Source organism: Podarcis vaucheri (genome assembly GCF_965113315.1).
Source record: "Podarcis vaucheri genome assembly, chromosome: 3".
Lineage (NCBI taxonomy): Eukaryota > Metazoa > Chordata > Lepidosauria > Squamata > Lacertidae > Podarcis > Podarcis vaucheri.
The window spans coordinates 52,698,324-52,722,577 of record NC_138761.1 but is presented as its reverse complement, the minus strand read 5'-3'; the positions used below and the strand labels follow the sequence as shown (position 1 = coordinate 52,722,577).

Genomic DNA, 24,254 nt, shown 5'->3' with positions numbered 1-24,254 from the left:
CAAGTTGTTTAGTATGAAAGTACAATTTACACTCAAGCTGAACTAGTCACCTAACCCATTCATTATGAGCCTGGCGCAAACTGGGCTGGAAAACATGTCTAATGATAAAGCGCAATAAAAGAGCAGCAAATGAGAAGTCATCACTTAGTGGAAGTTCACACAAAGTTGCTGTCACCAAGCAATGAATATGCAAGTGATGGCTTGCACGTGTGAAACAGCCAGCACAGATCAAGCACTCGGGTCTAGAAAACATGCACTTTACTTCTCAATATAAGTTGTTCACTCATTCTTCTGTGACTAGTCATTGAATGAGATACATACATAATACATGGCATAATTCATCCCTCAATAGAGTAAAAAAAGGAGATAGAAAGAGAGATAGATGATAGATAGATAGATAGATAGATAGATAGATAGATGATAGATAGATAGATAGAAACAGCCCAGAGAAGGTAAAAAATATATAAAATCCATGACCAGCCCATTCCCATTTTGGTGCATTCTGCTTCTGGTGAAATTTGAAAACTGAAAAGGCTTATTTTGAAAAGGGAGAGCCCTTGTATCTCAGGGTTGGCAACATTTCTCGCCCTCATGACTGCAGAGAGGAAAAAAGGGGTGGCAAACACTCCCAACATGGCCTGTGCTGCCAAACAAGTTTCATACCCGCTTTCATAAGGTGTCTGTGCCACTATCATTACACTCTAATACTGAGATGATCATAAAGCAATTACTGCTAGCATACTTTGTGCCTTTTCCTTCTGCCCTCCTGAAACGTTACTTCTGTATTCCTGGTTTAGAGCAGCTAGAAAGTCCTTTGTCCAAAGGAAAGGCCTACATAGAAGGAGTTGTTACGGGAGTCCATGTAGAAGAAAGTCTAGCATGCACTGATGCATCGTATTGACTGTCGGCAACGTCTGTAGGGGTCCCACTGTCGTACAATGGAGATCCTGAGGAAGGGGTGGTGACAGAATGAGGGAGGGTGGGATAGTGGGCCGTGGAGCTTCGTAAAAACTGGGATCCTATCCCACTGGGCATCCCACCTGACTGTGACACAGGCGAGACGGTGCTGTTGCTGACAGACCACAGGTTGGGATACTGGCTGCAAGAGAAAGAAAGAAAGAAAGAAAGAGATTTCAGAATGCAAGCTTGACTTGGGGCCCCAGTACTGCCTCATGAACAGAATGTTGACCTTGGACTCTCTCCAGTCACGTGGGCATTGCATAGCCTTGGACAGTTTATTCTTCCAGCCTCCAAGCCCCAGCTGCAAAAGTGGGGATAGAAGATGTCACACTGGGTTCCAACATCAGATAATTATGAATCCCTTCCTCCAACTTGATGGTGTATAATTCCTATATTATGCTACTGACACATTTGGCCATTCTGCAAAATTGAGAAATGTCATAGAATTTGCTTACTTGCACACAGTCCCTCTGGAATCCTGCTGGCAGCCATAGAACATAAAATACCTGACAGCTCTTAGAATGATAGTTTCCCTATTTTTGGCAATTAGTATGCAGATTAGGTTTACAGCACAATTTTAGGGTCTTCAACCGACTTGGGAAATCCTTCAAAGGGAAATAAAGCCCCACCTCATCAGAGGCCCTTAAGACAAGTCCACAGGAAGGAGAAGTAGTTGCATCCCCCACTCCTTAAAAAAAAACTAATTGTAACCCCTTTAGCCTCCTTGCAAGTCAGGGGCGGGGAACATGTTCGGGCCAGTGGGCTGGATTCCAAATACCCCAACACACACAGGCCATTTTGACAGGTGGGTGAGACACCCACCTGTTAATCACCTGACATCACAATGATGTCAACTGACTCCAAACAAAAAACCAAATCTTTTGTGGGAGCAACTTACATCAAGTATGGGGCAGGTTTGCATGGTTTGGAGAAAATGGCCTAATGGGCCTAACTGGGATGTGTTCTGGGCCTTACTAGGCTTTCAGGCCAGAGATTTCCCACACCCAATATCAGTGTTGCTTTCTCAGCAGTTTTCCTAAGGAAAAAGTCACATTCCAGATTATAGAAATTTGATGGCTCTCTTGCTCAGGGAATACAGCCTACCTGGAGCTGGTTGGTGGTCCGGTACTGTGACTCATAGGCAGCATGCTTGTTGGGGGTGGGACACCTAAACTGGACCAGTTGTCATGAGATTGGAGCATAGAAAGGCAGGCTGAAGAACTATCACCATACGCTGCTGTAAAGGAAAGCATCTGTATGAGAAGTGCAGCCCCTGTTTTCAGTGCAAATATATGCTCTAGAAATATTTATATTTATATCTGGCAGTGGGTGGGAGAGTCAAAGTGATTTGTTTTCCTCCTTTGGTTTTGTTTGTGGACTATAGATGGAATTTTGCACAGACCAGTGTTTTGATTCAAATACCTGGTTCAGCAGGTAGATGCCAAGGAAAGGACTTGACACTGGGCACAGACAGTCTCTAACTGAGTGCTGCTTCTTGCCAGCATTGGTGTACATCTGTGAAATAGGCATATACTAGACACCCACAGAGAATGAACAATAAATGATATTAATAATAGGCTGTCAATGAGAAGTAAAACAAAAATCACTTGGCTCACACACACACAAAGCATTAATAAGAAATAAGGCAGAGTGAAAAATAAATCAAATCACTGCCTGCTACTTCTTGACAACAGTCATCAAGTGCACTATGAGCAGATTTTTGTCCATTCTGTATGTTCATGTTGATCAGCCAGTTGATTTCCCACAATAGCAAACCACCAGAGGCCAGTAATAATAAATAAAAAAACTTACTTGGAGAATTGGTTCTATGAGTGTATGGATTCGGATAAGGGGCAGGGCGGTGATTCCTCAGGGATGAGTACCTTTCGCAACTGTGAGCAGGGGAGAGGGACAGAGGTGCTCCAAACTGTGGATGAGGATTGGCAGGAGGACACAGAGTCCCTGTTCCAGGAATCAGCCATCCACCTACTGCAAGAAGAGGGGACATTTCACTAGACCAACACATAGCAGCAAGACCTGTCCAAGATGCAGTGAGGCCTTTGTGCGCAACTGAGGTCCCAGAGCACCAAGTAACTAAATCCTTATATTTACAGAGGAGCTACAAAAATGGCATCCTTGTTATAAGTTCTCCTCCCTCCCCCAACATCCAGGCTGTATTTCAAACATCCAAGTTGCATTTCAATTATTGGTTTTAACTAGTTTCCTTTTACAACTCTGTATTTTATAATGTTGTAAGCTGCCCTGAATCCCAACTTGGGAGAAAGACAATATAATTAATTAATAAATAAATAAATAAATAAATAAATAAATAAATAAATAAATAAATAAATAAAATTCCCTCGCTTGTGATGTCATCAAACTGTGCATTCCACTTCCAGCAAGGGTAACATCACACTAAAATACCCAAAAACTTTACACTACTGCCAGCGTTCATAGATTTCAATGGGATTTCAGAGAGCCTCTTTCAGAATTTGTGAGATGCTTGGCCTAGTGTTTGCATTTTATTCATTTAGGGCAGTGAAACTGCACTAGCTGTTCTTCTGTATTTCCAGCTCCATGGATTTCAGTTCCATGGATATAAATGCTTCCATGAGACACACAGAATGCTTTTGTTCCCTACATCAAAAATTATAGATGCAGGCCTCTGCCATTAAAAGCAATGAAGATTTTCAGTTACAACTTCAGTGGGATATGGACTGTTTGTAAGCATAGATTTACAGTACTTTTGGTCAAGGCATTGTGATATGTGCAAATTCTATCCTGGCTCAAGAAAGTAGTTGCCAGTGTAGGTTGGAATTTAATTAAGTTTTACTCAGAGCAAACCCACTGAAATTAATGAATGTGACTAAGTTAAGTCCATTAATTTCAGTGGGTCTACTCAGAGTAAAACTTAGTTGTGAATAAATACATCCCATATTATATCACTTAATTGTTCACAATCCCATTGTTCCCCATTGTGTGCTTTGGAGAAACTGGGTGCAGATTCTTCTTCTCCGTCAATGTTCAAGAAGGAGCAGGGGCAAAGAAAAGAAAAAAGGTTGAGCACTATTACACTAATGGATCTCACTATAATAACTGTTAAAAATATACTTTTGGTCTTTGTGATTAAATATACTGCACACAATTAGAAAAATGCAAAACCAGAAGATATGGGCAAAAGAAACAAAAGTAGCTACAACGTTTTGGAAAAGGGCACATTTACAAGTCAGCACTTTGACTTGCACTATATTTATTTAAAATATCCTTAGATACATAGCAAAAAAAGGTACCTGAGCAAAGGAGAACTGATTTTGGAGGCATACTATAAAATAATTTTCAGAAGAGAGCTTAGACATACATTGCGAATACCCTGACTGCTGACCATCTCCCACTTCGTCCATCATGTCCTTGTGGTCACTTCTGCCAAAGAAATCATATTTTGTAGCCAAAAAAGATTAAATTCTTTGCAGAAATATGATTCATAAATGCAACTGAAAGCAGACAACAGATCTCACCTTTCTTTTGCATCAAGAAAAGCTTTTGCAAAGGGATTGTACTTAATTTTTAAAGCTGTTATCTAAAAAAAAAAAAAAACAAAAAGTCTCAAATTGACATTTTTACACATTTTTTTTCATAGTCACACAGCATTTCTACCAACTCCCCAGGGTAGTTCATAATGGTTTCTAGTGGGAAAATGGCTCAGAATTGAATTAACAAAACAGCAACTAAACAGCTCACACACTGCAATAGCATGCTTTGAAATCATTCTCTCCACCACAACCTCCCCCCACCCACTTTGCCTGATTTAAATGCCTGGTTTTATTATCCTGTTAAGGAAGTACATAAGAGGGGGGGGGTACACTAAAAACAGTTATAAAAAGTTTCAGGTTTCTGGGTAACACAACAGTGAAAAATACCTTGATGATGAATATCACGGTCACATTAAAAACAAAGTAGTTAACATCTTTTGAGTTATTAATTGAGCATACATAATATAACAGCAAAGGACTTGTATCACACCTTTATCAGCTGTTATTCAAGGAAACACAAAAAGTTAAAATTTCATATGTGGGAAACTGCAAGTGTTGCTTGCAGAATTAACAGAAGACTGGTCAACAATTTGGTTTCAAGGCTCCTTAATTGCTCATTATGTGTTTCACATAATGTAGTATTTGAAAACTTATCACTCACTGATATTTAACCATTGTGAAATCTATGTCCACCCCGCACACACTGTTTTGGAAATTATTTGTGCTGAAAGGGGTGTTTAGAGGCAAATACACATTTCCATCTTTGGAAATATATATATATTATTTTATATTCACCACTTGAGGGCTTTTTATGAACTTGTTTTAAAAATTTCCTAAATAAGCAAATACATTTGGAGGGCTTGCCTTCCAACTTTTTTGGGAAATAATACTTAAGAGTTACTGCTGATCATGCAGTTTGATTAGTTGTACTACTTTGGTATGAGTTATGAAAATAACACTTTTCATAAAAAGTTGACCCAGAAACTGTAATGACAACAAATCCTGAATGTTCTCCTGAGTTTAATTGGATACTGAAAGCTAGAAATATAATAGTTAGATTAAACTTTAGCAACTGATTCAGACGCAACAGGCTAGACTGGTGGTTACTTATTACATTCTTAGAAAGAGGACACATATAAAGCAAGATTAACATTTATATAAACATACACAAGCAACACTCTTTACCCTATTTTGGCAACTAAGCAATAACATTATTTACATTCCTTTACACTACTCTAAATGAGAAACTGTGGGGTTTTACGTTAGGGTACAGGTTAAAGTTATACAGAAACATAGGCGCCGACTCCATGGGGCTTGAGGGGGCCCGAGCCCCCTCAAAAATTCGTTTGGGGGGGCTCTGCCCCCCCAATAATCTCCGGCGCCCCTCCAGCAGAGCGCCATCGCCGCCCCTCCCCCAGCCCAAAATGCACAGGGTCGGGCTGCATGCCTCCTGCCCTCCCTCCCGAGCAAAAGCTCCACCCAATTTCCTTCGGAGCTGATTAATAGGCGCAGCACGCTCTCCCCTATTCACTCACGAGGAGGCGGCGCCACTTTATTTGCATATTCATGAGCTTATTTATTATTCATGAGCTTTCCCGGGCCCCCCCCCAATATTTTTTATAAGTCCGCGTCCCTGTACAGAAACATAAAATAATATCACATATTAGTCCATGGTGAAGCTACTCTTGATATTTCAATAGTTATTTTCTCACATTAAGTAATCAAGTTTGGGATTTTCCAATACTCTTTTCAGCTGACAGGGTGGGGGGATGCAATCAAACATTTTAAAATATGGATTTTTACATCATCTCTCAATTTACAGCCTGTGAAAAGTTGTTTGGTGTTAACAGTATGCAATCTAGGTTCTCGTGAGTCAAACAATCTGTTTACAGGGAGTTTTTCAAAATGAGAATGTTTTATTATGCTGTCACCTTGAAACTATTTTCTGCGACTTCCGGGTTGGCGCGATCTGGAAATGGCGGATTCCCTCCGAGCTCCGGAGGGAATCGGCTCAGCGGTGGATGGGTCTTTGCCGTGCCGGCGACACGGGGACCCTTAAAAACCGCAGGCGCGGAAGCCTGCGGACTGAAGACTCGGCGGGTGCCTTAAGCGCCCCCCCTGATTCGCGAAGAGCCTTTTTAAAGGCTACGGAGGGGATACGGGGGACGGCGCGGCACTGAGAGTCGATCGCTACCGCAGCTATGAGTAAACAATTGATGACCTTGAATTCTGAAACAAGTAGCTCTGCTGAATGTAATGAGGACTTGAGTGAGAAACAACCCACAGCTGAATTCGAAATAATAAACAAAGAAGAGGAGAAGACAAAACAAGAAAGAGAACAAGTTAAGTGGGAAAATACTAACCAGAAGCCGACATCTGGAGAACACAAGCAAGGAGACTATTGGATTAAATCCATTTTAAGACTACGAAAGATACAGAAGACGAAAGTGGAGGCCCCGGGAGTTTATGGAATTCAGGAACTTGAAATAAAGAAGTACAATTGGGGCCTCCACATAGACTCTGATTTTGATTATCATCAAGACTCAGGCCTTGTGGAAATTCTTCAACAGATGTCTCTAAATATGGGAAGAGACTATGGACTGATTGGATTGATTGTGAAGGAACTCTTTCGAGACTCGATGACCGACAAAAAGGACTACCAACAAAACCGGCGGAGAGGGACTGAAAGAGATTTGAGAGCCTCGGACGTTCGGAACCCAGGCTAAAAACCGTTATTTTGGACATGTCTTGGGAAAGGACGCAAACCGGGGATGGGAGGGAGGGAAGTACTTAAATTCAAACAACACTCAAGACTAGGGGGTTTAGATAATAAGAAAATTATTCAAGAAAAAATGAGAAATCGGTGGAAGAGAATTGGGGTCCAGCTTAGGGAAAATTTATTTTTGTTTTTTATAAAAGGATTAATATTAAGATGGAAAAGGAAATGCCAACTTGCTGACATAAATTTGGGAATAGGGAGGCAAGGGTAGGGGTGGGGGGAAGTCAAGGACTAGGGTTAGAAAATAAGACGTTAAGAAATTGTACATGTTTGTTGTCTTTTATGTTTGTTTTGGTGTTTTGTGTTTTGTTTTTGTCTATATAAAATCTGAAAGCCCAATAAAAAAATTTTTTTAAAAAAAAATGAAACTATTTTCTGCAATAAATATCCTCAAAATCTTGCATGTATTGAAAATCTGTGAACATTTTATTATATTTTAGCCTGATTCATTGGCTCAGCACAACACATTAAATTTGATGAAGGTCTTAAACACATCTTTTTTAAAAACAAATTCCACATAGTTCAGGGGTGGGGGATTGGAAAAAAGTCCAACATTTATTTAGAATTTTCTACAAAGGCGGCTGTGGTGTGAAGGCATAAGGTCAGAAACTACAGCAGTGTTGCTCTTCTTTGTCTGAATAAAAGGATAATTTTAACTAAACAAGCTCATTTGACATTCAACTGAAAATGCAGCAAAAGAGTTACTTTATACTAGAAGTATGAAATAAACAAGTTATATAGAATTATTTGTTCAGACCTCCATGTTATAAAGCCAACCCTTCCTTAGAGTTGCAAGGGACTTTGTGGATCATCTAGTCCAATTCCCTCCAAGGCAGGAATATGCAGCTGTCCCTACGATGATTAAATATCTCTGGCTGATAGCTGCTCAAATCTTGTCTTCAAAACCTCTTTCCTTCAAACAAGGAAATACACAATACACAAATCTTACTCGGCTTAGTCTTCTTATACTTACAACATTTCTCCCAATTTACCTACCTTCCAGACACTCTGCTGCTTTTTAATTTGTCCAGTTCTCGGTGGAGATGAACAATTCTTACATCTCTTTCACAGCATCCTTTTAAATTTTTGTACACAATCAACATTTCCCACTACCACCTTAGCATCCCCTTCCTTAATGCCACAAATTTGTCCTTTGGTGCATCAAAGAAGGAAAATCCATGCAGGGCTCATCCTCGTTTTGTTCCTACCTCTTCATTTTGGTAAGCTGTCACAGCTATAAACTGGGTCTCCGGGAAAGAATGACTGGTGATCATTCGCTGAGGGCCACCAACTCTCACTATATGAATCCTAGGCTCATACTTGTGCAAGGAGTTCAACATGATCTGTCAATATAAGGAGAACAGTGGTCAGCACAGGCACAGCTGCAGAGAATGTTACACTACTATATGGTGTGGGTTTTTCTTAAAGGATGATAAAGAGCAATTGACTAGTTTAAATATAAAAAATGGGGGGGGGGAGACAGCCAAGGTTTGTATACAGCTAAGTGATACCCAGCATAAACTTACTGAAATAAATAGATGTGACTAATTTAAGTACCGGTACATTGATTTAAACAACCCTATGCAACCAAACTGTCTCAATCACTACCCTTATTTAAAATAATGGCCCAGTTCAAATGATCATATCTCAGTTTAATAAGATGAGATATTAACCAATATTTTGCCTGTGCATACAGCCCATTCATGGGTTAAGCAATCAAACCAAGAAGCCACAGGCAAAATATTGGAGAAAGTAAACATCTGAATTAAGCATTAAGTTGGTTTAATGTCCAGGATACAAAGTGAGAAATGGCAGTAAAGACACACATGAAATTATCCTTAATGGAAATCTTAAGTTTTCCTGATGATTGGAATCTATTCTAAAGTTTCCAAAATTTGTCAATTGTCGAGCTAGCTCTCTATCCCACAATGCGCTACAACCTACTTTCTTAGTAAAACAGCACAAGCCTACTCAGGTGAACTCTGAAGCCCCCCTACATTCAATGAGGCTTACTGCCAGGTAAGCGTGCATAGGGTTACAGTCTCAAGAGAGTTTTTTGAGGTTACATTTGTTAATCCTTCTTGTACTTGAAAGTCACACCAAGACTGGTTACTGTTATTCTAAAGTGGCAGACCAAAGACTAGAATGATCAGAGGCTAACTTTGCACTGGCTATCGACTAATTTCTGGGCTCAATTCAAAGTGCTAGTTTTGACCTTTAAAACTTTCAAATCCCATAACTCCAATACTTCAAGGATCCCCTGTCTCCACATGAACAGACCTGCACCCTGCAATTGTCATCTGAACCCTTCTCTGTGTGCTTCTTCCACGGGTGGTCTGGAGGGTAGCAACACGAGAATGCCTGGTTGCCCACGTTTCCATCTTCCACAAATTTCTACAAAGGTCTGAACTGGGCTTACATAGGTGCATAGGCATAGGGTCTCTTCAGACAAAGTTGTGGAAGCTGGAAGAGGGGACAGGCAGAAGGCCTGACCCCAATGTCCCCGCACTGTGGTCACTGAACACCTGAAACTAGCTAGCAATAAATGAATGAAGGGGTAGCAATGAGTAACACTGCAGCCTGGGAACAGGGGTCAAACCATGACCCCTGATGGGAGGAGTGTTACACTTACACAGTAGCCCCACAGTTCTAGTCTATAAAATATAGACACAGAGAGACACACACAGACCCTCTTTCTGGAAACTGACAAATCTCTTCAGGAGGCTCAGAAAAACTGGTAGCCACTATTCTGTGATGTAGCTAGCATCTCCTACCGCCAAATTCTGGAAACCTGTTCATATAGTGCAGAAGAAGGGGAGACACTCCTCCAACCTCTCAGTGCTGGACGTCTGCACGTCACTGTGTTGCAAACTGGAAATGAGAATAAGGCTGTAGCCTTAAGCACGCTTGGTTGAGGTTAACTCCAGGCAAATCAGCAGCGTTCTTTCCGCAGGGTGGGGAAAACGTGCTTAGAAAGGGCGCGCGAAGGTGGTGCATTTCGTTATTTCCCATTTCGCTTTTGAGGCGGGCAACCACATGAGGGAAGGCCGCCGCCCCCCGGCCTCCCCGCCGAGGGGTCTTCCTCACCTGTCCGCCTCCGTTGAGTTTATTGGTGAGTTTGACCTTGCTGAAGGAAACGGGCGCCTTCATCCAGTGCGCGCCGAAGTTGGGCGAGTCCGGGTGGATGTAGACGCAGCTGGGGGCCTGCGGCTCGGGCTTGCCGCCGGGCACCCACTCGCCGTTCACGTACTTCCAGCGGTGGTTGTCGGCGGCCACGAAGTCCAGCAGGAAGGAGTACATGGCGTTGGGGTCGAGCCCGGACACGCTCGCCTTCAGCACGGGGAACATCCGCCTGCAGCAGGGAAGGAGACGCGGGGAGAGGCCCGGTAAGAGGAGGCGCGCCCTCCGGCTAGGCCTCGGGGCCCCGAGAGAGAGCGGGGAGAGGGGAAAGCCCCAGCCAAGGGAGCGCCCGGCTTCGCGGAGAGCAAGGCCTCCCTCGGGCTTCCTTTCACACAGGTTCTTCAGGCCTCAAGCCTCACTCAAGCCCAATAGGTCTGATTTCACCCCAACAGGACTAGGCTGTTGGGCTGCCGTTCCTACGCACGGCTGGAAGGAAGCCCCGTTGGGTTTTACTTCCAAGTAAACGTGCAGGGGGTAAGGCTGGTCGACTCCCGCTGACTTCCACTAAAGCTTAGTGAAATCTACGGGACGGAATCTGCCCTACAGGCTCGCCGTCCATTAGGGACCCCAAGCCGCCTTATTTTGAAAGGAAGCGCCGGCATCCGTCCAATTCCTGGCGAATAAACAGTTTTAGGGACGAGGTGCAAATGTCTTTAGGAAATTACCACGGAGGTGTAAGCAGCCCATTGCCCTCAAACTATATGGAAGCCAATTCCATTGAAACGACTTGCGATTTGCATTTTGTTCCTCATTGCCTAGGTCCTTTGATTTCACTGAAATTCAATTGCGAGTAATGTGCACGCTTGTAAACAAGAAACGGGAGAAGTTTTTGTTTATGTTATTTCTCCGATTTGGTTTTTAACGGGCTTACGGTGACATATAATAGTAGTCTTTAAGGTGCCACAAGACCCATTGTTGCTGTTGCTGCAAAGGACTAACAAAGGCTACGCCTCTGGAAATGATTGTAAAGCGTTGGATCCAGACCTTAGTTCCCTGCTTCACATAATCGTGACTAACTTTTCACAGTGGTTTCGGTGGGACCTAGGTCAGGTAGCTTAGTTTTAGTTAGACTCCAACCCAGTAACCAAATACTAAACAATACCTTTGTGTAGGTTGATGGGAAATTCGCAGAATCAATAAACTGGAGGAGACAACATCACAGAGCAAATAGTCAGGGGTGGAACGCAGTCGTTTTTAAAGACTGTCATAAAGCACCAGGGCCCAAGATCTGAAATCAGTAAAACATCTTACAGACAATAAGATGTAATGTGGTGTTGCTTTTATGTAAATATGTTTGCAGCAAGAGTATTGAAGACTCTTTTTAAAGGATTGTCTGGAACCAGTTGCTTAGGGTGATATTTAACTAGGCTTTGCTCAGGGTAGACCCACTGAAATTAATAGACATAATTGAGACATGTTCATTAATTTCAGTGAGTCTACTCAGAATAAAACTAAGCCGAAAACCATCCTTAGTTTTGCCTAGAATTTTCTGCGGGTTGAGGAAGTTTCCATTCCAAACTTACCATGCAAAACCTCCTGGTTTTGCACCTGAATTGTGGGGACCCTTTTCTGCCTTGCAGCAAACGCTCTGATGCAAATGGGCGGAAGTTTGACTCATCGCAAGGTGTATTTTGCACAGGGGCAAAACGAGAGGGACGGCCGCCCAAAAGTGCGTGCAAAATTCACCTTGAAAGCGCGCCACTGCAATGATAAGTACCTACACCTAGGGAGGCTTTCCAAGAGCAGCCGCTACCTTAGAAACGAAGCTGAGCTGTCTAGGGCAAGTAATTGAAGAGTGAGGTGAATGAGAACCAAAGGCCCTCCCTGAAAAGCTCACCAGAACGGATTGCAAACTGAATTTGTATAGATCAACGGAGTAGTAGCGAGAAGGAACTATTAACGAAGCTGTAGAGGACACGGGAAAGGGCGATGGAAAAGAGAGAGGACATGTAGCAGAAGGGGAGGTGGCCAAGAGGAAGAGAAAGGCAGCCAGCAATGAGGTGTGCCCCACGGAAAACAACAGGAGGAGGACACCGAGACGCGACAGCCTGGGAGGCATGTCCTCCATCCGGAGGATTGGGAATAAAAGCTTTGAGTTTTTGCTCCTGTGGGGCAAGTCACTGGAAGCAGGGGGTGGATCATGTCCACCTGAGACGGTCCACCTCCACCTGCCTGCCTTTCTCCTACCTTCCGTTCTTGGTGACGATCATCTCGTTGGTGAGCTCCTTGAAGCGCAGCCACAGCTCGCTCTCCTCCAGGGTGACGCGCAGCTCCCTCTCGGTGGGGTCGCCCTTCTCGCTGCCCGCCTGCAGCTCATTCTCCACGGCGCTTAGCAGGTGATCCACCCGGTACTGCAGGCTCTTGCCGGAGCTGTCCGTGCTCGGAGAGGTCATCCTTCCTTCCCGCCCTGCCCGAGAGCCTCCTTACTGAGCTAGCTCCTCCAGGGTATCGGGATCCCACGCTCTCCACCTTGGAGAACCTGTCCAGGGTGACCCCGCTCCAAGTTGCAAATGGGGAGGGGAGTATAGACGAAGTTGCAGGGGGAGGAGGGATCCGCAGGTTGGGTGCGGAGGGGTTAATTCCACTTGACCTCTGACAGGCGCTCCTCGAAACTGCTCAAGCGGGGAGCAATTACGTGGCCCCCTATAAGTAGCTTCCTGGTGACATCACAATGCCGACAGGGGGCTCACCTGATTGGAGGACAGTCTCTTTGATGTGTCCGGCCCGCCCACCTGATTGGCTCCCTGCGGTCATATCAGAACGCTGCCCGCGCGGGGGGGGGAAGCCTGTGATGTTAATTGCAGCCAGTGGGATTAAACGCGGTATTTTATGTAAATTTGCCCCCAAATGTTTGCACCTCTATCAAAGCCGCCGGTGACTGGGGATGCTGCAGCCCCAGAGGAAATGGGCCATGTCAGCAAGAGCGCCATAACCGGGGAGCAGCATCCCCTTGGCCCCGCTTGGCAGCACCACCCACCCATCGGCAGATGCGCCGGGACCCTCCAGCAAAGAACAAGACGGCTTGGGGTCGAATAGTTGCGGCCAGACGTTGCCCCCACATTCAGACTTCCGTGCTTTCAGAACCCTTTTCAAACTCTCATCCCCAGTGGCTCGGTGTTAAAACCACATTTCTACGCATATCAATACGATTCGATTCAAAGAGCAAGTAAATGGAGCAGGGCGGCAGTGGAAATAACAAATGCCGTCCTCTATGGTCGGCAGAGTTTTCCTATTTCCATGACAGTCCTATGCATGTTCACTCGAAATATGTGCCATTGTTTCTAACGGAGCTCACTCTGAGATATATGACAAGCAACCTTAGCTAGTCTACAGCTCAGGCCTTTCTTTCCTCATTAGTAGTAGATGGGTGTCTTTCTGGAAAACTGAAGCAACCCTCAACCAGCGACCTGCCTCACAGATTTTGCTCTTGGGTTTCCTTTCCTCGTTATGTATAGGACTACGAAGAGGATTGGGCTGCAAGTTGAACGTGTTTGCTGCCACTCTCTCTTAGGCGTAGCATGACTGGCTGGGGTGGGCATTGGTTCCAGTCTGCTGGAGTGTGTGTGAAGTAGATGCCCAGAAGGGCGGTATGCCTGACTGCATAGGAGTCAACTCCTAGGAGCCGAGGTCCCTATGCCCCATGGGCGTAGCCAAGGGGGGCGGGGGCAGCTGCCCCCCTAAATCAAGTAAATCAATAAAAAGCTTCTGCCCCCCTAACATGAAGCCTGCCCCACTTAACATAAATCCTGGCTACGCCCATGCTTCGGAGTTGGGGGGCAAAATTGAGGGGGCCCCCAGTTGGTGGGGATTGCCATTCAAATAGTTTGTGTGCGGCCGCATCTTGTAATTGATTATATGGGGAGGGGCTTACCTGCCCCCCCCCATATCTGAATCAAGTTGGCACCCCTGCTGCCATGTAAACTCAAGGAAGGGAAGAAGTGGACAATTTCCCACCCTTTCCTACCAATGATAGGTCGAATTATATGTTCTATTTTAACTCAGAAACAAAGTATCTGCAGCTAATTATGGTGACTTCCGCGGGCGATGGTTCTTTGAAAGCTCAGACACCGCTGGAGAGAAGAGAGACAGGGACCTGGCCGTATCCTCAAATTAATGGTGGTGGTAAAACGCAGGAGGTGGGACTGGATCTGCTGCATGCCCGGGGGCAGAATTGTGCCTTGGGACTAACACTGGAGTAAACAGGCCTGGCTGCAACCCGAGAGAGAGAGAGAGAGAGAGAGAGAGAGAGAGAGAGAGAGAGAGAATGAATTTTATGTTGTGAACCGCCTGAAATTTACGGGTGAAAGGCGGTATACAAATTTAATTAATGTTAAGATGAAAGGGCCAGCGTGGCGTCGTGGTTAGAATGTCGCACTGGGACCTGGGAGACGGGGGTTCGAGTCCCCTCCATGTCATGATGCTCCCTGGGTGATATTGGGCCAGTCACTGCCTCTCAGCACAACGTGTACCCCACAGGGATTCAAGGATTCATTGAGCAGGAGCAGCACCAGGTACAGCCCCTTGGAGGAAAATATGAATTAACCCCCCCCCCAACTACGCCTGCGCCTGAGGAAGTGCCATAGAAAGATGTGGCCCCCAGCGCAGCGCTTTGGCCGAGCAGGGCTCCCTACTTTAGGTCGCTGCGCGGCTCCCGTTTTGCGAGAGGCTCCTTGTTTTCCATCAGGCTCCCCGACCCATTTCCTGCCCATTGTGCCCTCCCGCTCCCGCCCCACCTTCCCCGCAGAGATTCCCACAGCAGAGCCATAAAACGTCTCCCTTCCTGGGAAGCCCCGATCGCCAAGGAGCCGTCGTGGGACTCACCCGCGCCGCAGTTCCCCTTTGTGCGCGCAGACGGCGGAAAAAACCCCGACGGCAAAGGCAGCAAGAGCCCGTCGGAAAGGGGCCGCCTTGGTCGGAAGACGCAGCACGTAACGGCGCGGAATTCCTTTTAGGCAGGCTGGACAGCAGGTCGCAACTCTGCCAGGGGCAGCGCTACCGCATTTCTTAGACATCACCGTCCATCATTCACCGGTTATTCTAATGCAATCTACATATGCCCAAAGCTTCAAGCTTTGGGCATATGTAGATTGCATTAGATGATCGGTGTTCGCGTTACCCCAGGAACACTCCTGGTCCTGAGCAGATAGGCAGGCAGATCCCTGCCTTGCCCCGAAGAGCTTCCAATCTTCCCATTAAGTATATGCCGAGTCAAGCTTAGAAGTCTCTGGCCCCTCCATTCAGTTTGACTCATTTGGGCGAAGGAAGAAAAGAATACTATCCAACAGGGTGGGAGAGGTATTTTCCAATAATAATAATAGTAATAGCCATATGGAGCAGTGGGATTGAATCGCATATGGAAATATGATAAGATAAACCAATTATCCGTGGGCAGATTTTCCCTGTCTAGCCTTTTTCCCGATGTGGTGGTGAGAGCGCCGGCTAGGAGACAGAGGTTCAAACCCCACATTGGGCAATATATTACTGCATTGCAGGGGGTTAGACTAGATGATCCTCAGGGTCCCTTCCAACTCTGGCGTTGTATGATTCTGTGACTTTATCTCCCCTCGAAACCAAGAGCCGCGCAAAGAGCGTTCAGTTCGGCTGAGTCTCGCAGGTGGCTGCCGCCGTGTTCCGGGTGGAGCAGCAGCCGCAGCCCCTTCGGCTTCTGATGCTCCTGCGGGCAGAGGAGGGACGAGAGTCCTGGCGGAGAGGCGAGAGGACCGGCTTGTGGCGCGCCAGCGTCCCATAAAGCCCCCTTGTCCTTTTCTCCTCGAAAAACTCAGGGAAAAAGTCACGCAACTTCTAGGAACGTGAAGATCCTGAAACAACTCGGCGAATCAATCCCATTCCGGCCATTTTCTCTGGTTCAGTAAAGCAATGTCAGTGGAAGCGGAGCTGCATAGTCCAGCTTAGTTAGTCGACCGATCCACAGAGGAGTTTAGGCTCGGTCCTTGCCGTTAAGACCGCGATTTGATAGATGCTTAATTCTCAGTACATCGGATTTGGATCACAAGCGCAACCCCAGGCGCTCCTGACACCATTACTTGGACTAGAGAGCCCCACTTGATGTCGGTGGAAGGCACAGGCTCATCATGCCCAGGCTTACTGGGAAACAGTCCGAGCTCAGTGGGACTCACAGTTCTGCGGAGGGTTGCTGGTCAAGGGGCTGAAGGAAATCCTCGTTTTTTAAAAACTCATTCCTTGAGTAGGATAGAATGTATGTATGTATGGTATATTAGTATAATAAATTAATACACTCACATTATAGGGAGGAGGGGGAGGCATATCTCTCTCTCTCTCTCTCTCTCTCTCTCTCTCTCTCTCTATATATATATATATATATATATATATAAAATCATCATCATTCCACCTTTTCTCCAGACAGGAACTCAAAGTGGCTTAAAGATAAAATAGAATAATATAAGAAATAAACATTTCACGTATACATATATAGATGTACACACATACTATACACTCAGAGAGAGAGTGCGCACATTAACAGACTATTGCTTATTGAGGTTTATTCAAAATACGGGTTAACTCAGAATTAAGTCCCACTGAGCTGAGTAGGATTTACTCGCTTGCAAGTGGGCTAAGGGCTGTCTTATCCTTTTTCACATGGTTGCCTCTTCCTACAAACACGCGTCCATCTTGACCCAACACGCAACAGAGTACAGTAAACGTCCGCTTACTGCAGTTACCTTTGTTTCCAAACAAGTTTGCTTAGCATCGCAACCTAGCGACGAGAAAACGGATAAGCACGTGTAAATGCTATCCTCTTGCTGCGGGGAAAAAATGAATTTGGGGACACTGAGCTGAATTTATTCACAATCTATATAAAAATGTGGTACTGTATTAATAGCTCCTAACCTATGAGAGATATTTGTATCGAACCAGCAATACCGATGATACAGAAGGAAGGGAAAAACAACCAAGTCGCTTATAACACACACGCATCCCATACATAACTGTGATACGGAACACACAAGCACACTTCTACACGCGGGATGTAGTTCCACAAGTTACAGCAAAATAAGTGAGAAAGAAATTCAGTATGCTGAGAAAGTTATTAACTTGAATACGACGTCATTTCGAACTTATAGAATTTGTGATGAGGAAGGCGCAAGTCAAGCATTCAGTCTAACGTGTGAGCAATCTAATTTGTATTGAGTTTATGCTGTAAACCGCACTTAGGTCTAGGGCGGTATACTAATTTAAATAATTAAATAAATAGCTTTGAAATGTTAAAAAAAATATATTGTATGGCTTGTTCAAAGTGGAGAACTGTTTGGGCACGATCCGGGCAACACTACTCATTTGTAAATCTGTTGGCGTTCAGAGGGAAATGCTTAAACACCGGTTCAGTTTTCTTCCGTGGAGCAGCTTGCGTCGCACTTTTTGAGCAGAGAGAGATGCGCTCCGGGGCTTTTGAATTCTGAAGGATCGCGTGGCGGTGGCCGGACTCAGACCTCATTGGGCTTTCAAATCCCCCTCCATCTTCTCTCCCGCCCTCCCCGCTCCTGTTTAATGCCCATCGCAAAGCGAGGCGGTGACGTTTTACTTTGCCACTAGTAAAGATTCCTTGCGGAATATTTGTTTTGTTAAGCGGAGCCGTCAATAGCTTCTCGCCAAAGAGCCCTTAGCCCCGTTCCGTAGTGTTTGCGCGCGAGCGAATCTTGTTGAGGTTCAGCTAATGCTGCGCAATCCTGCGCCTGCCTATACTGTACAGGAGGAAGCCCGTTGGGTTCAATGGAGCCTACTTCTAGGACGCGGGCTCCCACACGTCTACTCAAGAGTAAGCCCCGCTAAGTTCAAGGGCGCTTCCTCCTCCCAGGCCAGTGACATATAGGATTGCCGCGTTCGTGGCTTTACGCGGGGCCATAGGAGCCAACTCCTAGGGGCCGAGGTCACTTCGCACCCCCTAAAATATTTGAGAGGTCTAGGCCCCCCAAATCTGATGGGCATTGTCAAAGGGTGTGCGTGCACCGTGTCTTGTGGTCGATTAAGGGGAGCTTACCTGCTCGCCCCCATATTTTATTCTAGTTGGCACCCCTGCTGCACCTTTGCAGCTACTTCGTCACAGGAACGAGCCATCAGAGCAGGGACCCCGAGGGTCATCTAGTCCAACCCCCTGCAATGCAGGAATATTCAACTGCCTCGGACGGGGATCGAACCCGCGACCTTGGCATTGTCAGCAGCGCGCTCTAATCAGCTTCGCTGACCAGTCTGTTCCTGAAGAAGCCCCCGCCTCTCAGCCCCGCCCCGGCCTTTGTGATGAGGCGCCCCTGGCCCTTCTCCTCCCCATCTTTTCCCCTGAGTGATCTTAATGGCACTTTGGTTCTCAGGGAAGAAAGGCAGTTCCCCACCTTCGCAGCCTTTTCAGCAGGAGCTGCCGTGCATGACCGTTTATAGCCAAAAACTTCCTCCAGCCCCACGGCTGTAAAGTCTCCCGATTTAGATCGCGGCTGTCCTTTCGTTACGCTAGGCGAGGGACGCGATCTGCTCTCTCGCTCTCTCCAGCCCGGCTGGGTGCCGCGCTTCCTCCGGTACCTCCTCCTTCCCCGCTGACCAGGCTCTTCCGCTCCGAAGAATCGGGTGCAGCCAGTCTGAAAGGTGCTTGGCGAGGCTGTCGGCTCTTTAGGATGCGCAAAAACCCTTGATCATCCCCCTGTCAGGTGAAAGCAAGTCCTCCCTGATGTCAACAGGTGTTTGTCCAGGGCAAGGATTTACAGTACCTGACTTGTCTGTATGCCTGCGAATTTAATTAAATTTATTCTATCACATTTCTACGCCAACTTTCACTCTAAAGGAGCTCAAGGTGCGATGTACAGGGGTCACTTCCTCCCCATTTCATCCCCCCACAAGGTAGGTCAGGCTGTGAAATGGTGACTGGCCCAAGGGAACCCATTGTGCTCTGTCAGCCAAGTGGTCCCAACACCGTCTAACCATTACATTGCACTGGCTCTCGTGGAAGGAGAGGGGCGTTTACTGCTCCATTCTGGTTATAGGCAAAAAGTGTCTGTTGTCTTTCCAAAGTCATGCTGAAACCAGTGGGACTTCTGAAATTAGCTATATAATTATCATTTTCAAATAAATAAATCTCATTTTCCATGAAGGTGTTTAGTGCAGGGTTGAGCAGACTTCATGGGTGGCCACAGAGGTGTGTGCATGTAAGGCCAGGCACTTGCCCCCTTCAGAATCCTAACTATATTTATTTTAATGCACACACACGTGCACACACACCCAGCTAGTCAGCAAGAGATTTAGAGTAAGACCTGAGTGGCTGCCAAATTCAAACTCTCTGCACTTTTTTTTTGGCAGAGAGCCTTCCTGGGCCAGCAAGCAGTTTGGGGGAATGCTGCTTGTTCCAATCTAATGATGCTTCTGCGAATCTTACAAGCTTTGGGAATCCTAAAAATGCCATGATAATATCAGCAAAGGCATTGTGGTGCCTTTTTTGTGATCAGGTGAGCTTAGGGGTGCTGCTGCACCCAGCTCTGCTTTTTGAGGGACAGGTAGCAGGGTGTGGCCCAGAATAGAAGCCAAGAGTAACTCAACAGAAGAGAAACCAAGAGTGCTGGCAAGGTATGCCGGAAATGGGTAACAAACATCCTTTTACTGGGAGACAGAAAGTTAATGCTACTGCTTTGATGGGTTGAAGGTTAAAAGAAAGGCACAAGGATTTTCTATATAAGGTTGCTAGAGAAAGCAGAGAAGCGGAGTTGCTTGTGTTTGTATAGCTGAGGGTATCTGCAACTATTTCAAAAAGCAGTAGGCTGCTAGGGAGCCCCAGACACATACTGAATATGCATTTGTGAAAGCTAACGCTTCTATGAGATTCTCTGTTTTAGCAGATGAAACAGCAGCTATTTCTGGCCTGGAACAGCTGTCTCCAGGTGTAAGATTTGTGGAAGAAATTGAAAGGAATGCACCTGTACATGTGGAATTCCTTGCGTTGGGCACAGCCAATGCAATCTTATCTGCTTGTTCCAATTTTGGACTAAAGGTCAATAAGCTAGTTGAACAAGGATACGATGATTGTACAGCCATGGCAGCAAAGATGGTGAGGTTCAAGCATACATCAGGGCAATATATACTCAGGCATCCTTTGTCCTCTGCCTATCCCCTGGGACTGTAAATGATCTAAACAGTGAAAGTAATGTTGTGAACTGCTCTGAGAACTATTAGTATAGGGCAGTATACAAATTTAATTAATAATAATAATAATAATAATAGGATGAGCATAAAATACAGGACACTATGAAAGCCATCTTAACTCCCCCCCCATGAGAGCATCCAAAGACAATATCTAATACCCAACATACCAAGGCTATGTGAACTAAAAAGTCAGAAAGGTACACAAGTATTGTCTCAGAACTCAAACTACAGTATCAGCAGGATCAAGCAACACCAAGACAAAAGAACTTTTGTACCAGTTGTGTGCTTCAACTTTTATTGTCTGTTTTGTGCTCATAAGCAAATATTCTTCAGTACTGGAGATGGTCGTTCAAGCTCTGAAATCTGTGAAAACTAGATGTAATGGAAATAAAAGCATATGTATGAGACTTGCTGGGAGTTATAGGACAGCATAGGAATGGTAGTGTGGAGACCTACAGCACAATAACAGAGAAGTGGAAGAAAGTGGCTGTAGAACTTAAGACAAACCACACAACAGAAAAACTGCCAATCATCTCAGCCAGTGCACAGAGTTTTACCAATGGTCCATCTACATCATGGGTAGGCAAACTAAGGCCCAGGGACTGGATCTGGACCAATCGCCTTCTAATTCCGGCCCACAGACAGTCCAGGAATCAGCATGTTTTTACATGAGTAGAATGTGTCCTTTTATTTAAAATGCATCTCTGGGTTATTTGTGGGGCATAGGAATTCGTTCTCCCCCTCAAAAAAAAAATATAGTCCGGCCCCCCACAAGGTCTGAGGGACAGTGGATCAGCCCCCTGCTGAAAAAGTTTCCTGACCCCTGATCTACATTCTCTGCCTGGATATGCTTATTACCTCACTGAAATGAGGTGGCAGGGATGAAAACCAACATGCTTACAGCTTGCTAAAAAAACAACCAAAAACCTTGCACACAGACCACACCCATTTCCATGCATCCTTGTCTCTCCTATTTTGAAGGCCCTTTGCGCACACACCCTATGATGATGTATGTTACTGTATCTTTTAAGAGGAATAGAATCCTAAGAGTAAGCTTTTCAGTTAGTTTGTTGAGTTAGAGGTTAAATTCAGCTGATGGATGTTTGGTGTTTGTTTGTTATATACAATATCTCTTCTAAATTGCTACGTTGAATCTGTAACTTCATGTTGAGGACAACACATGGTACCAGAAGTGAAATAAATTGTGTGAAAGTAGTATGTGGTATTTGAGGGTTCCATATCCTTTATCTCTCTCACATGAGGCAGCTGAGGAATGGAACAAGGGGAAGTTCCCTGAGATGGGGGGGGGAGTGGTGGTTTTAAACAATGGGGAAATTTTGATTGAAGGAGGGAAGGAGCTAATGAAGAGAGCATAATGACGGACCTGTGCTATATAGTATAGAGACATGCCATCTGAGGATAATGCTTAACACATTTACTAGTGGACTGCAGTCTACAAATTAAATGCCATAATATGTCTAGTGTGTCACAAGACTCTGTTGTGTTAGGCTGTAGTTAAGTCCCATCTATGCTACAGTCCTATACACACATACCTCAAACTCAGTGGGGCTTACTTTAGAGCAGAAAACCTATATTGCTGCATAGTCATGTAAACTGGTCTAAGTAAGTTGCCAGAAGTCACTGGGACTAAACAGGCTTGAATCCACAGATGAATTGTACTGAGCATGAGGATGTCACTGACATTAATTTTGAAAAGCTGCACATAGCAAAGGCTATTACGTAGATACCTCAGAGTCTAAACACTTGTAAAGGGGGAACAGCCCTATTAATTTCAGTGGAATTAGCTGTACTTTCACATCATAGCCTTGACCTGGAGGCTCCCCCACCCCCAGGCTCTTGTGATCTGCTAGAAGTTCTGTAAGCTTTTAGGAATCTTTGCTTTTACAATTGGATGGTCCACTTGTGTGCAATAGGAACTGCCTCCATCAGCTCACAGCTAATCTACTTGTGACCAGAGTTTATATAACAGCTGATTCCCACAGCCACATTGTCATGGTGATAATTTGGATTGAACATATGAGTGTGATGTGTATATGATCATGTTTGCTTTCTTTTGCCCTGAGCTCAGCTGATGACTCAGCCCAACCCACATTTACTATGCAATAAATATAGGTTGAATTTTATTCCTTATGAAGTATTCACATAACCACTTCACCACACAACCCAGATAAAGTCTGACCACATCCTCACATTTCCACTTTGGTTCTGTGAATTGGTTCCCTCACCTTACTTAGTGCCTGCTGTAGTACAATTCTTGTGGTACAGTACCTTGAAGACTAACACATAGTGTCTTTGCGAGGCAAGTTCAGAACCAATGATCTGAAATCAGATAGTGGCTTGTTTCTGTAACTTTATGGTTCTGAGTTTCTTTGTCTAGACAAGGTAACCTTCCCTCTTCCATCAACCATGTCAAGGAACGTGGTTGTCCTCTGTTGTCCTTTTGGTGCATGTTGATGACATTTCTCTTTCAACAAGTCTTCAAAGTGGAGTCTTTTAGCTCAGCTGTTTTCTGTATTGGATTGGAAATCAATTTTATATAGGTGGTGCGTGTGTAGTTGAAAAACTTTTTTACATCCAAATGTTTTACCTGTTTTGATAATATGCAGTTGTTATTGTAAGTTTCTATTGCATTGTAAATTGCTTTGGGGTGCCTGATAGGAAGTGATACATAAATGAAATTGATGACGATGACGACAAAACAACAACAACAAGAACAACAACAAGAACAACAAGGCAGTAAACGAGCTCAGCCAGAAATCTAAGGCTGAACATAGTGGGGCTGACTGCTGAATGAAGATGCTTAGGACTGAGCTCCATGGGTGCACTCCACAAACCAGTATGAATTAGAGCCAACAAACTGCTGAATCTACCCAGTGTTACTTAGATACTGATATTCAATTTCACTGAAGTGAATCAAATGGAACTGTTTTAAATCTAGGTACCTTGGTTTATACTCCTAGTTTGTGGCTTCGGCTGCTGGGCTCAGTAACATTTCCCTTCCATCCCCTGCCTCCCCTTTGATCAGACAATTTTTATTATTTTTTTTTGCAAACTCTCTTCTTGAAAAAATGAATTTCAGCAAACCTCTCCAGCTTTTTGTTTTTGTGCTTCTCTCTCAAGACTTTGTGCCCCTACAGTTTTGCAAAGACTGTGAGAGGGAGGAGGGGCTCTGGGGGCGGAGGTTGCTGGCTCAGGAGGACCTCGGAATCCTCACCTTTTGGCTGTCTCAAGTACTTGTCTGCCTCAAAGCTTAATATGATGCAATTAATGAACAGCCATCCTCCGCCCTTCCTGCCTGTCTCAAGACAGATGTGCTGACAGGATGGCACCTTCTTTAAAGGAATTCAGTTTTATGGAAGGTGATGGGCACAAAGGCAGAAGGGGCGGCTAAATGTTTCGGTGGGACTCCTGGTCCTTAAAAGTTGTTATTTTCTACTGCAGAAGACTAGAAGCGTTTATGGAAATCAGAAATGGAAAATGGTCTGTCTATACCTGTAGGGGCTAATAATCAAGTTGTTCTTTAATAACATAACATTATTTGATTATATCATTTATGAACTGCTTCCTATAAAGCATCCCAAGGCTTTTAAGATTGTTATCTGAACAAAATGCCAGCTGAAACCTGT

At 45.0% G+C, this 24,254-nt stretch overlaps 1 protein-coding gene and 1 long non-coding RNA gene across 3 annotated transcripts in view; one reads left to right on the top strand and one right to left on the bottom strand.

The window, feature by feature from the left end:
* Positions 1-425: 425 nt before the first annotated feature.
* On the bottom strand, positions 426-13,344 carry TBXT (T-box transcription factor T). 2 transcript variants are annotated; one of them, XM_082217018.1, is made up of 8 exons: positions 12,637-13,344; positions 10,357-10,621; positions 8,478-8,612; positions 4,476-4,537; positions 4,319-4,380; positions 2,773-2,949; positions 2,065-2,194; positions 426-1,099 (listed from the first exon to the last, which is right to left on the bottom strand). In XM_082217018.1, exons 1-8 carry the CDS (start codon positions 12,840-12,842, stop codon positions 832-834), a joined length of 1,305 nt encoding a protein of 434 aa, XP_082073144.1. In that variant the 5' UTR covers positions 12,843-13,344; the 3' UTR covers positions 426-831. The 2 variants fall into 2 exon arrangements, with proteins under 2 accessions (XP_082073144.1, XP_082073143.1); XM_082217017.1 differs by having other exon boundaries at positions 2,065-2,197; positions 12,637-13,278.
* The window catches only part of LOC309529224, an 18,290-nt gene continuing 4,596 nt past the window's right edge, over positions 10,561-24,254 (top strand). Inside the window, exon 1 of the long non-coding RNA XR_014218136.1 lies at positions 10,561-10,655. This is a non-coding gene — a long non-coding RNA (uncharacterized lncRNA). The remainder of the gene's footprint in view (positions 10,656-24,254) is intronic.

What these genes read in the sequence shown, in the direction of transcription:
- TBXT (XM_082217017.1), bottom strand. Translation starts at nt 12,842, where the DNA reads ATGACCTCTCCGAGCACGGACAGCTCCGGCAAGAGCCTGCAGTACCGG. An exon ending in ATCGTCACCAAGAACGGAAG is followed by an intron (nt 10,622 to 12,636) that starts GTAGGAGAAAGG and finishes TCCCTGCTGCAG; the next exon opens with GCGGATGTTCCCCGTGCTGA. An exon ending in TTTCTTGATGCAAAAGAAAG is followed by an intron (nt 4,381 to 4,475) that starts GTGAGATCTGTT and finishes TTTCTTTGGCAG; the next exon opens with AAGTGACCACAAGGACATGA.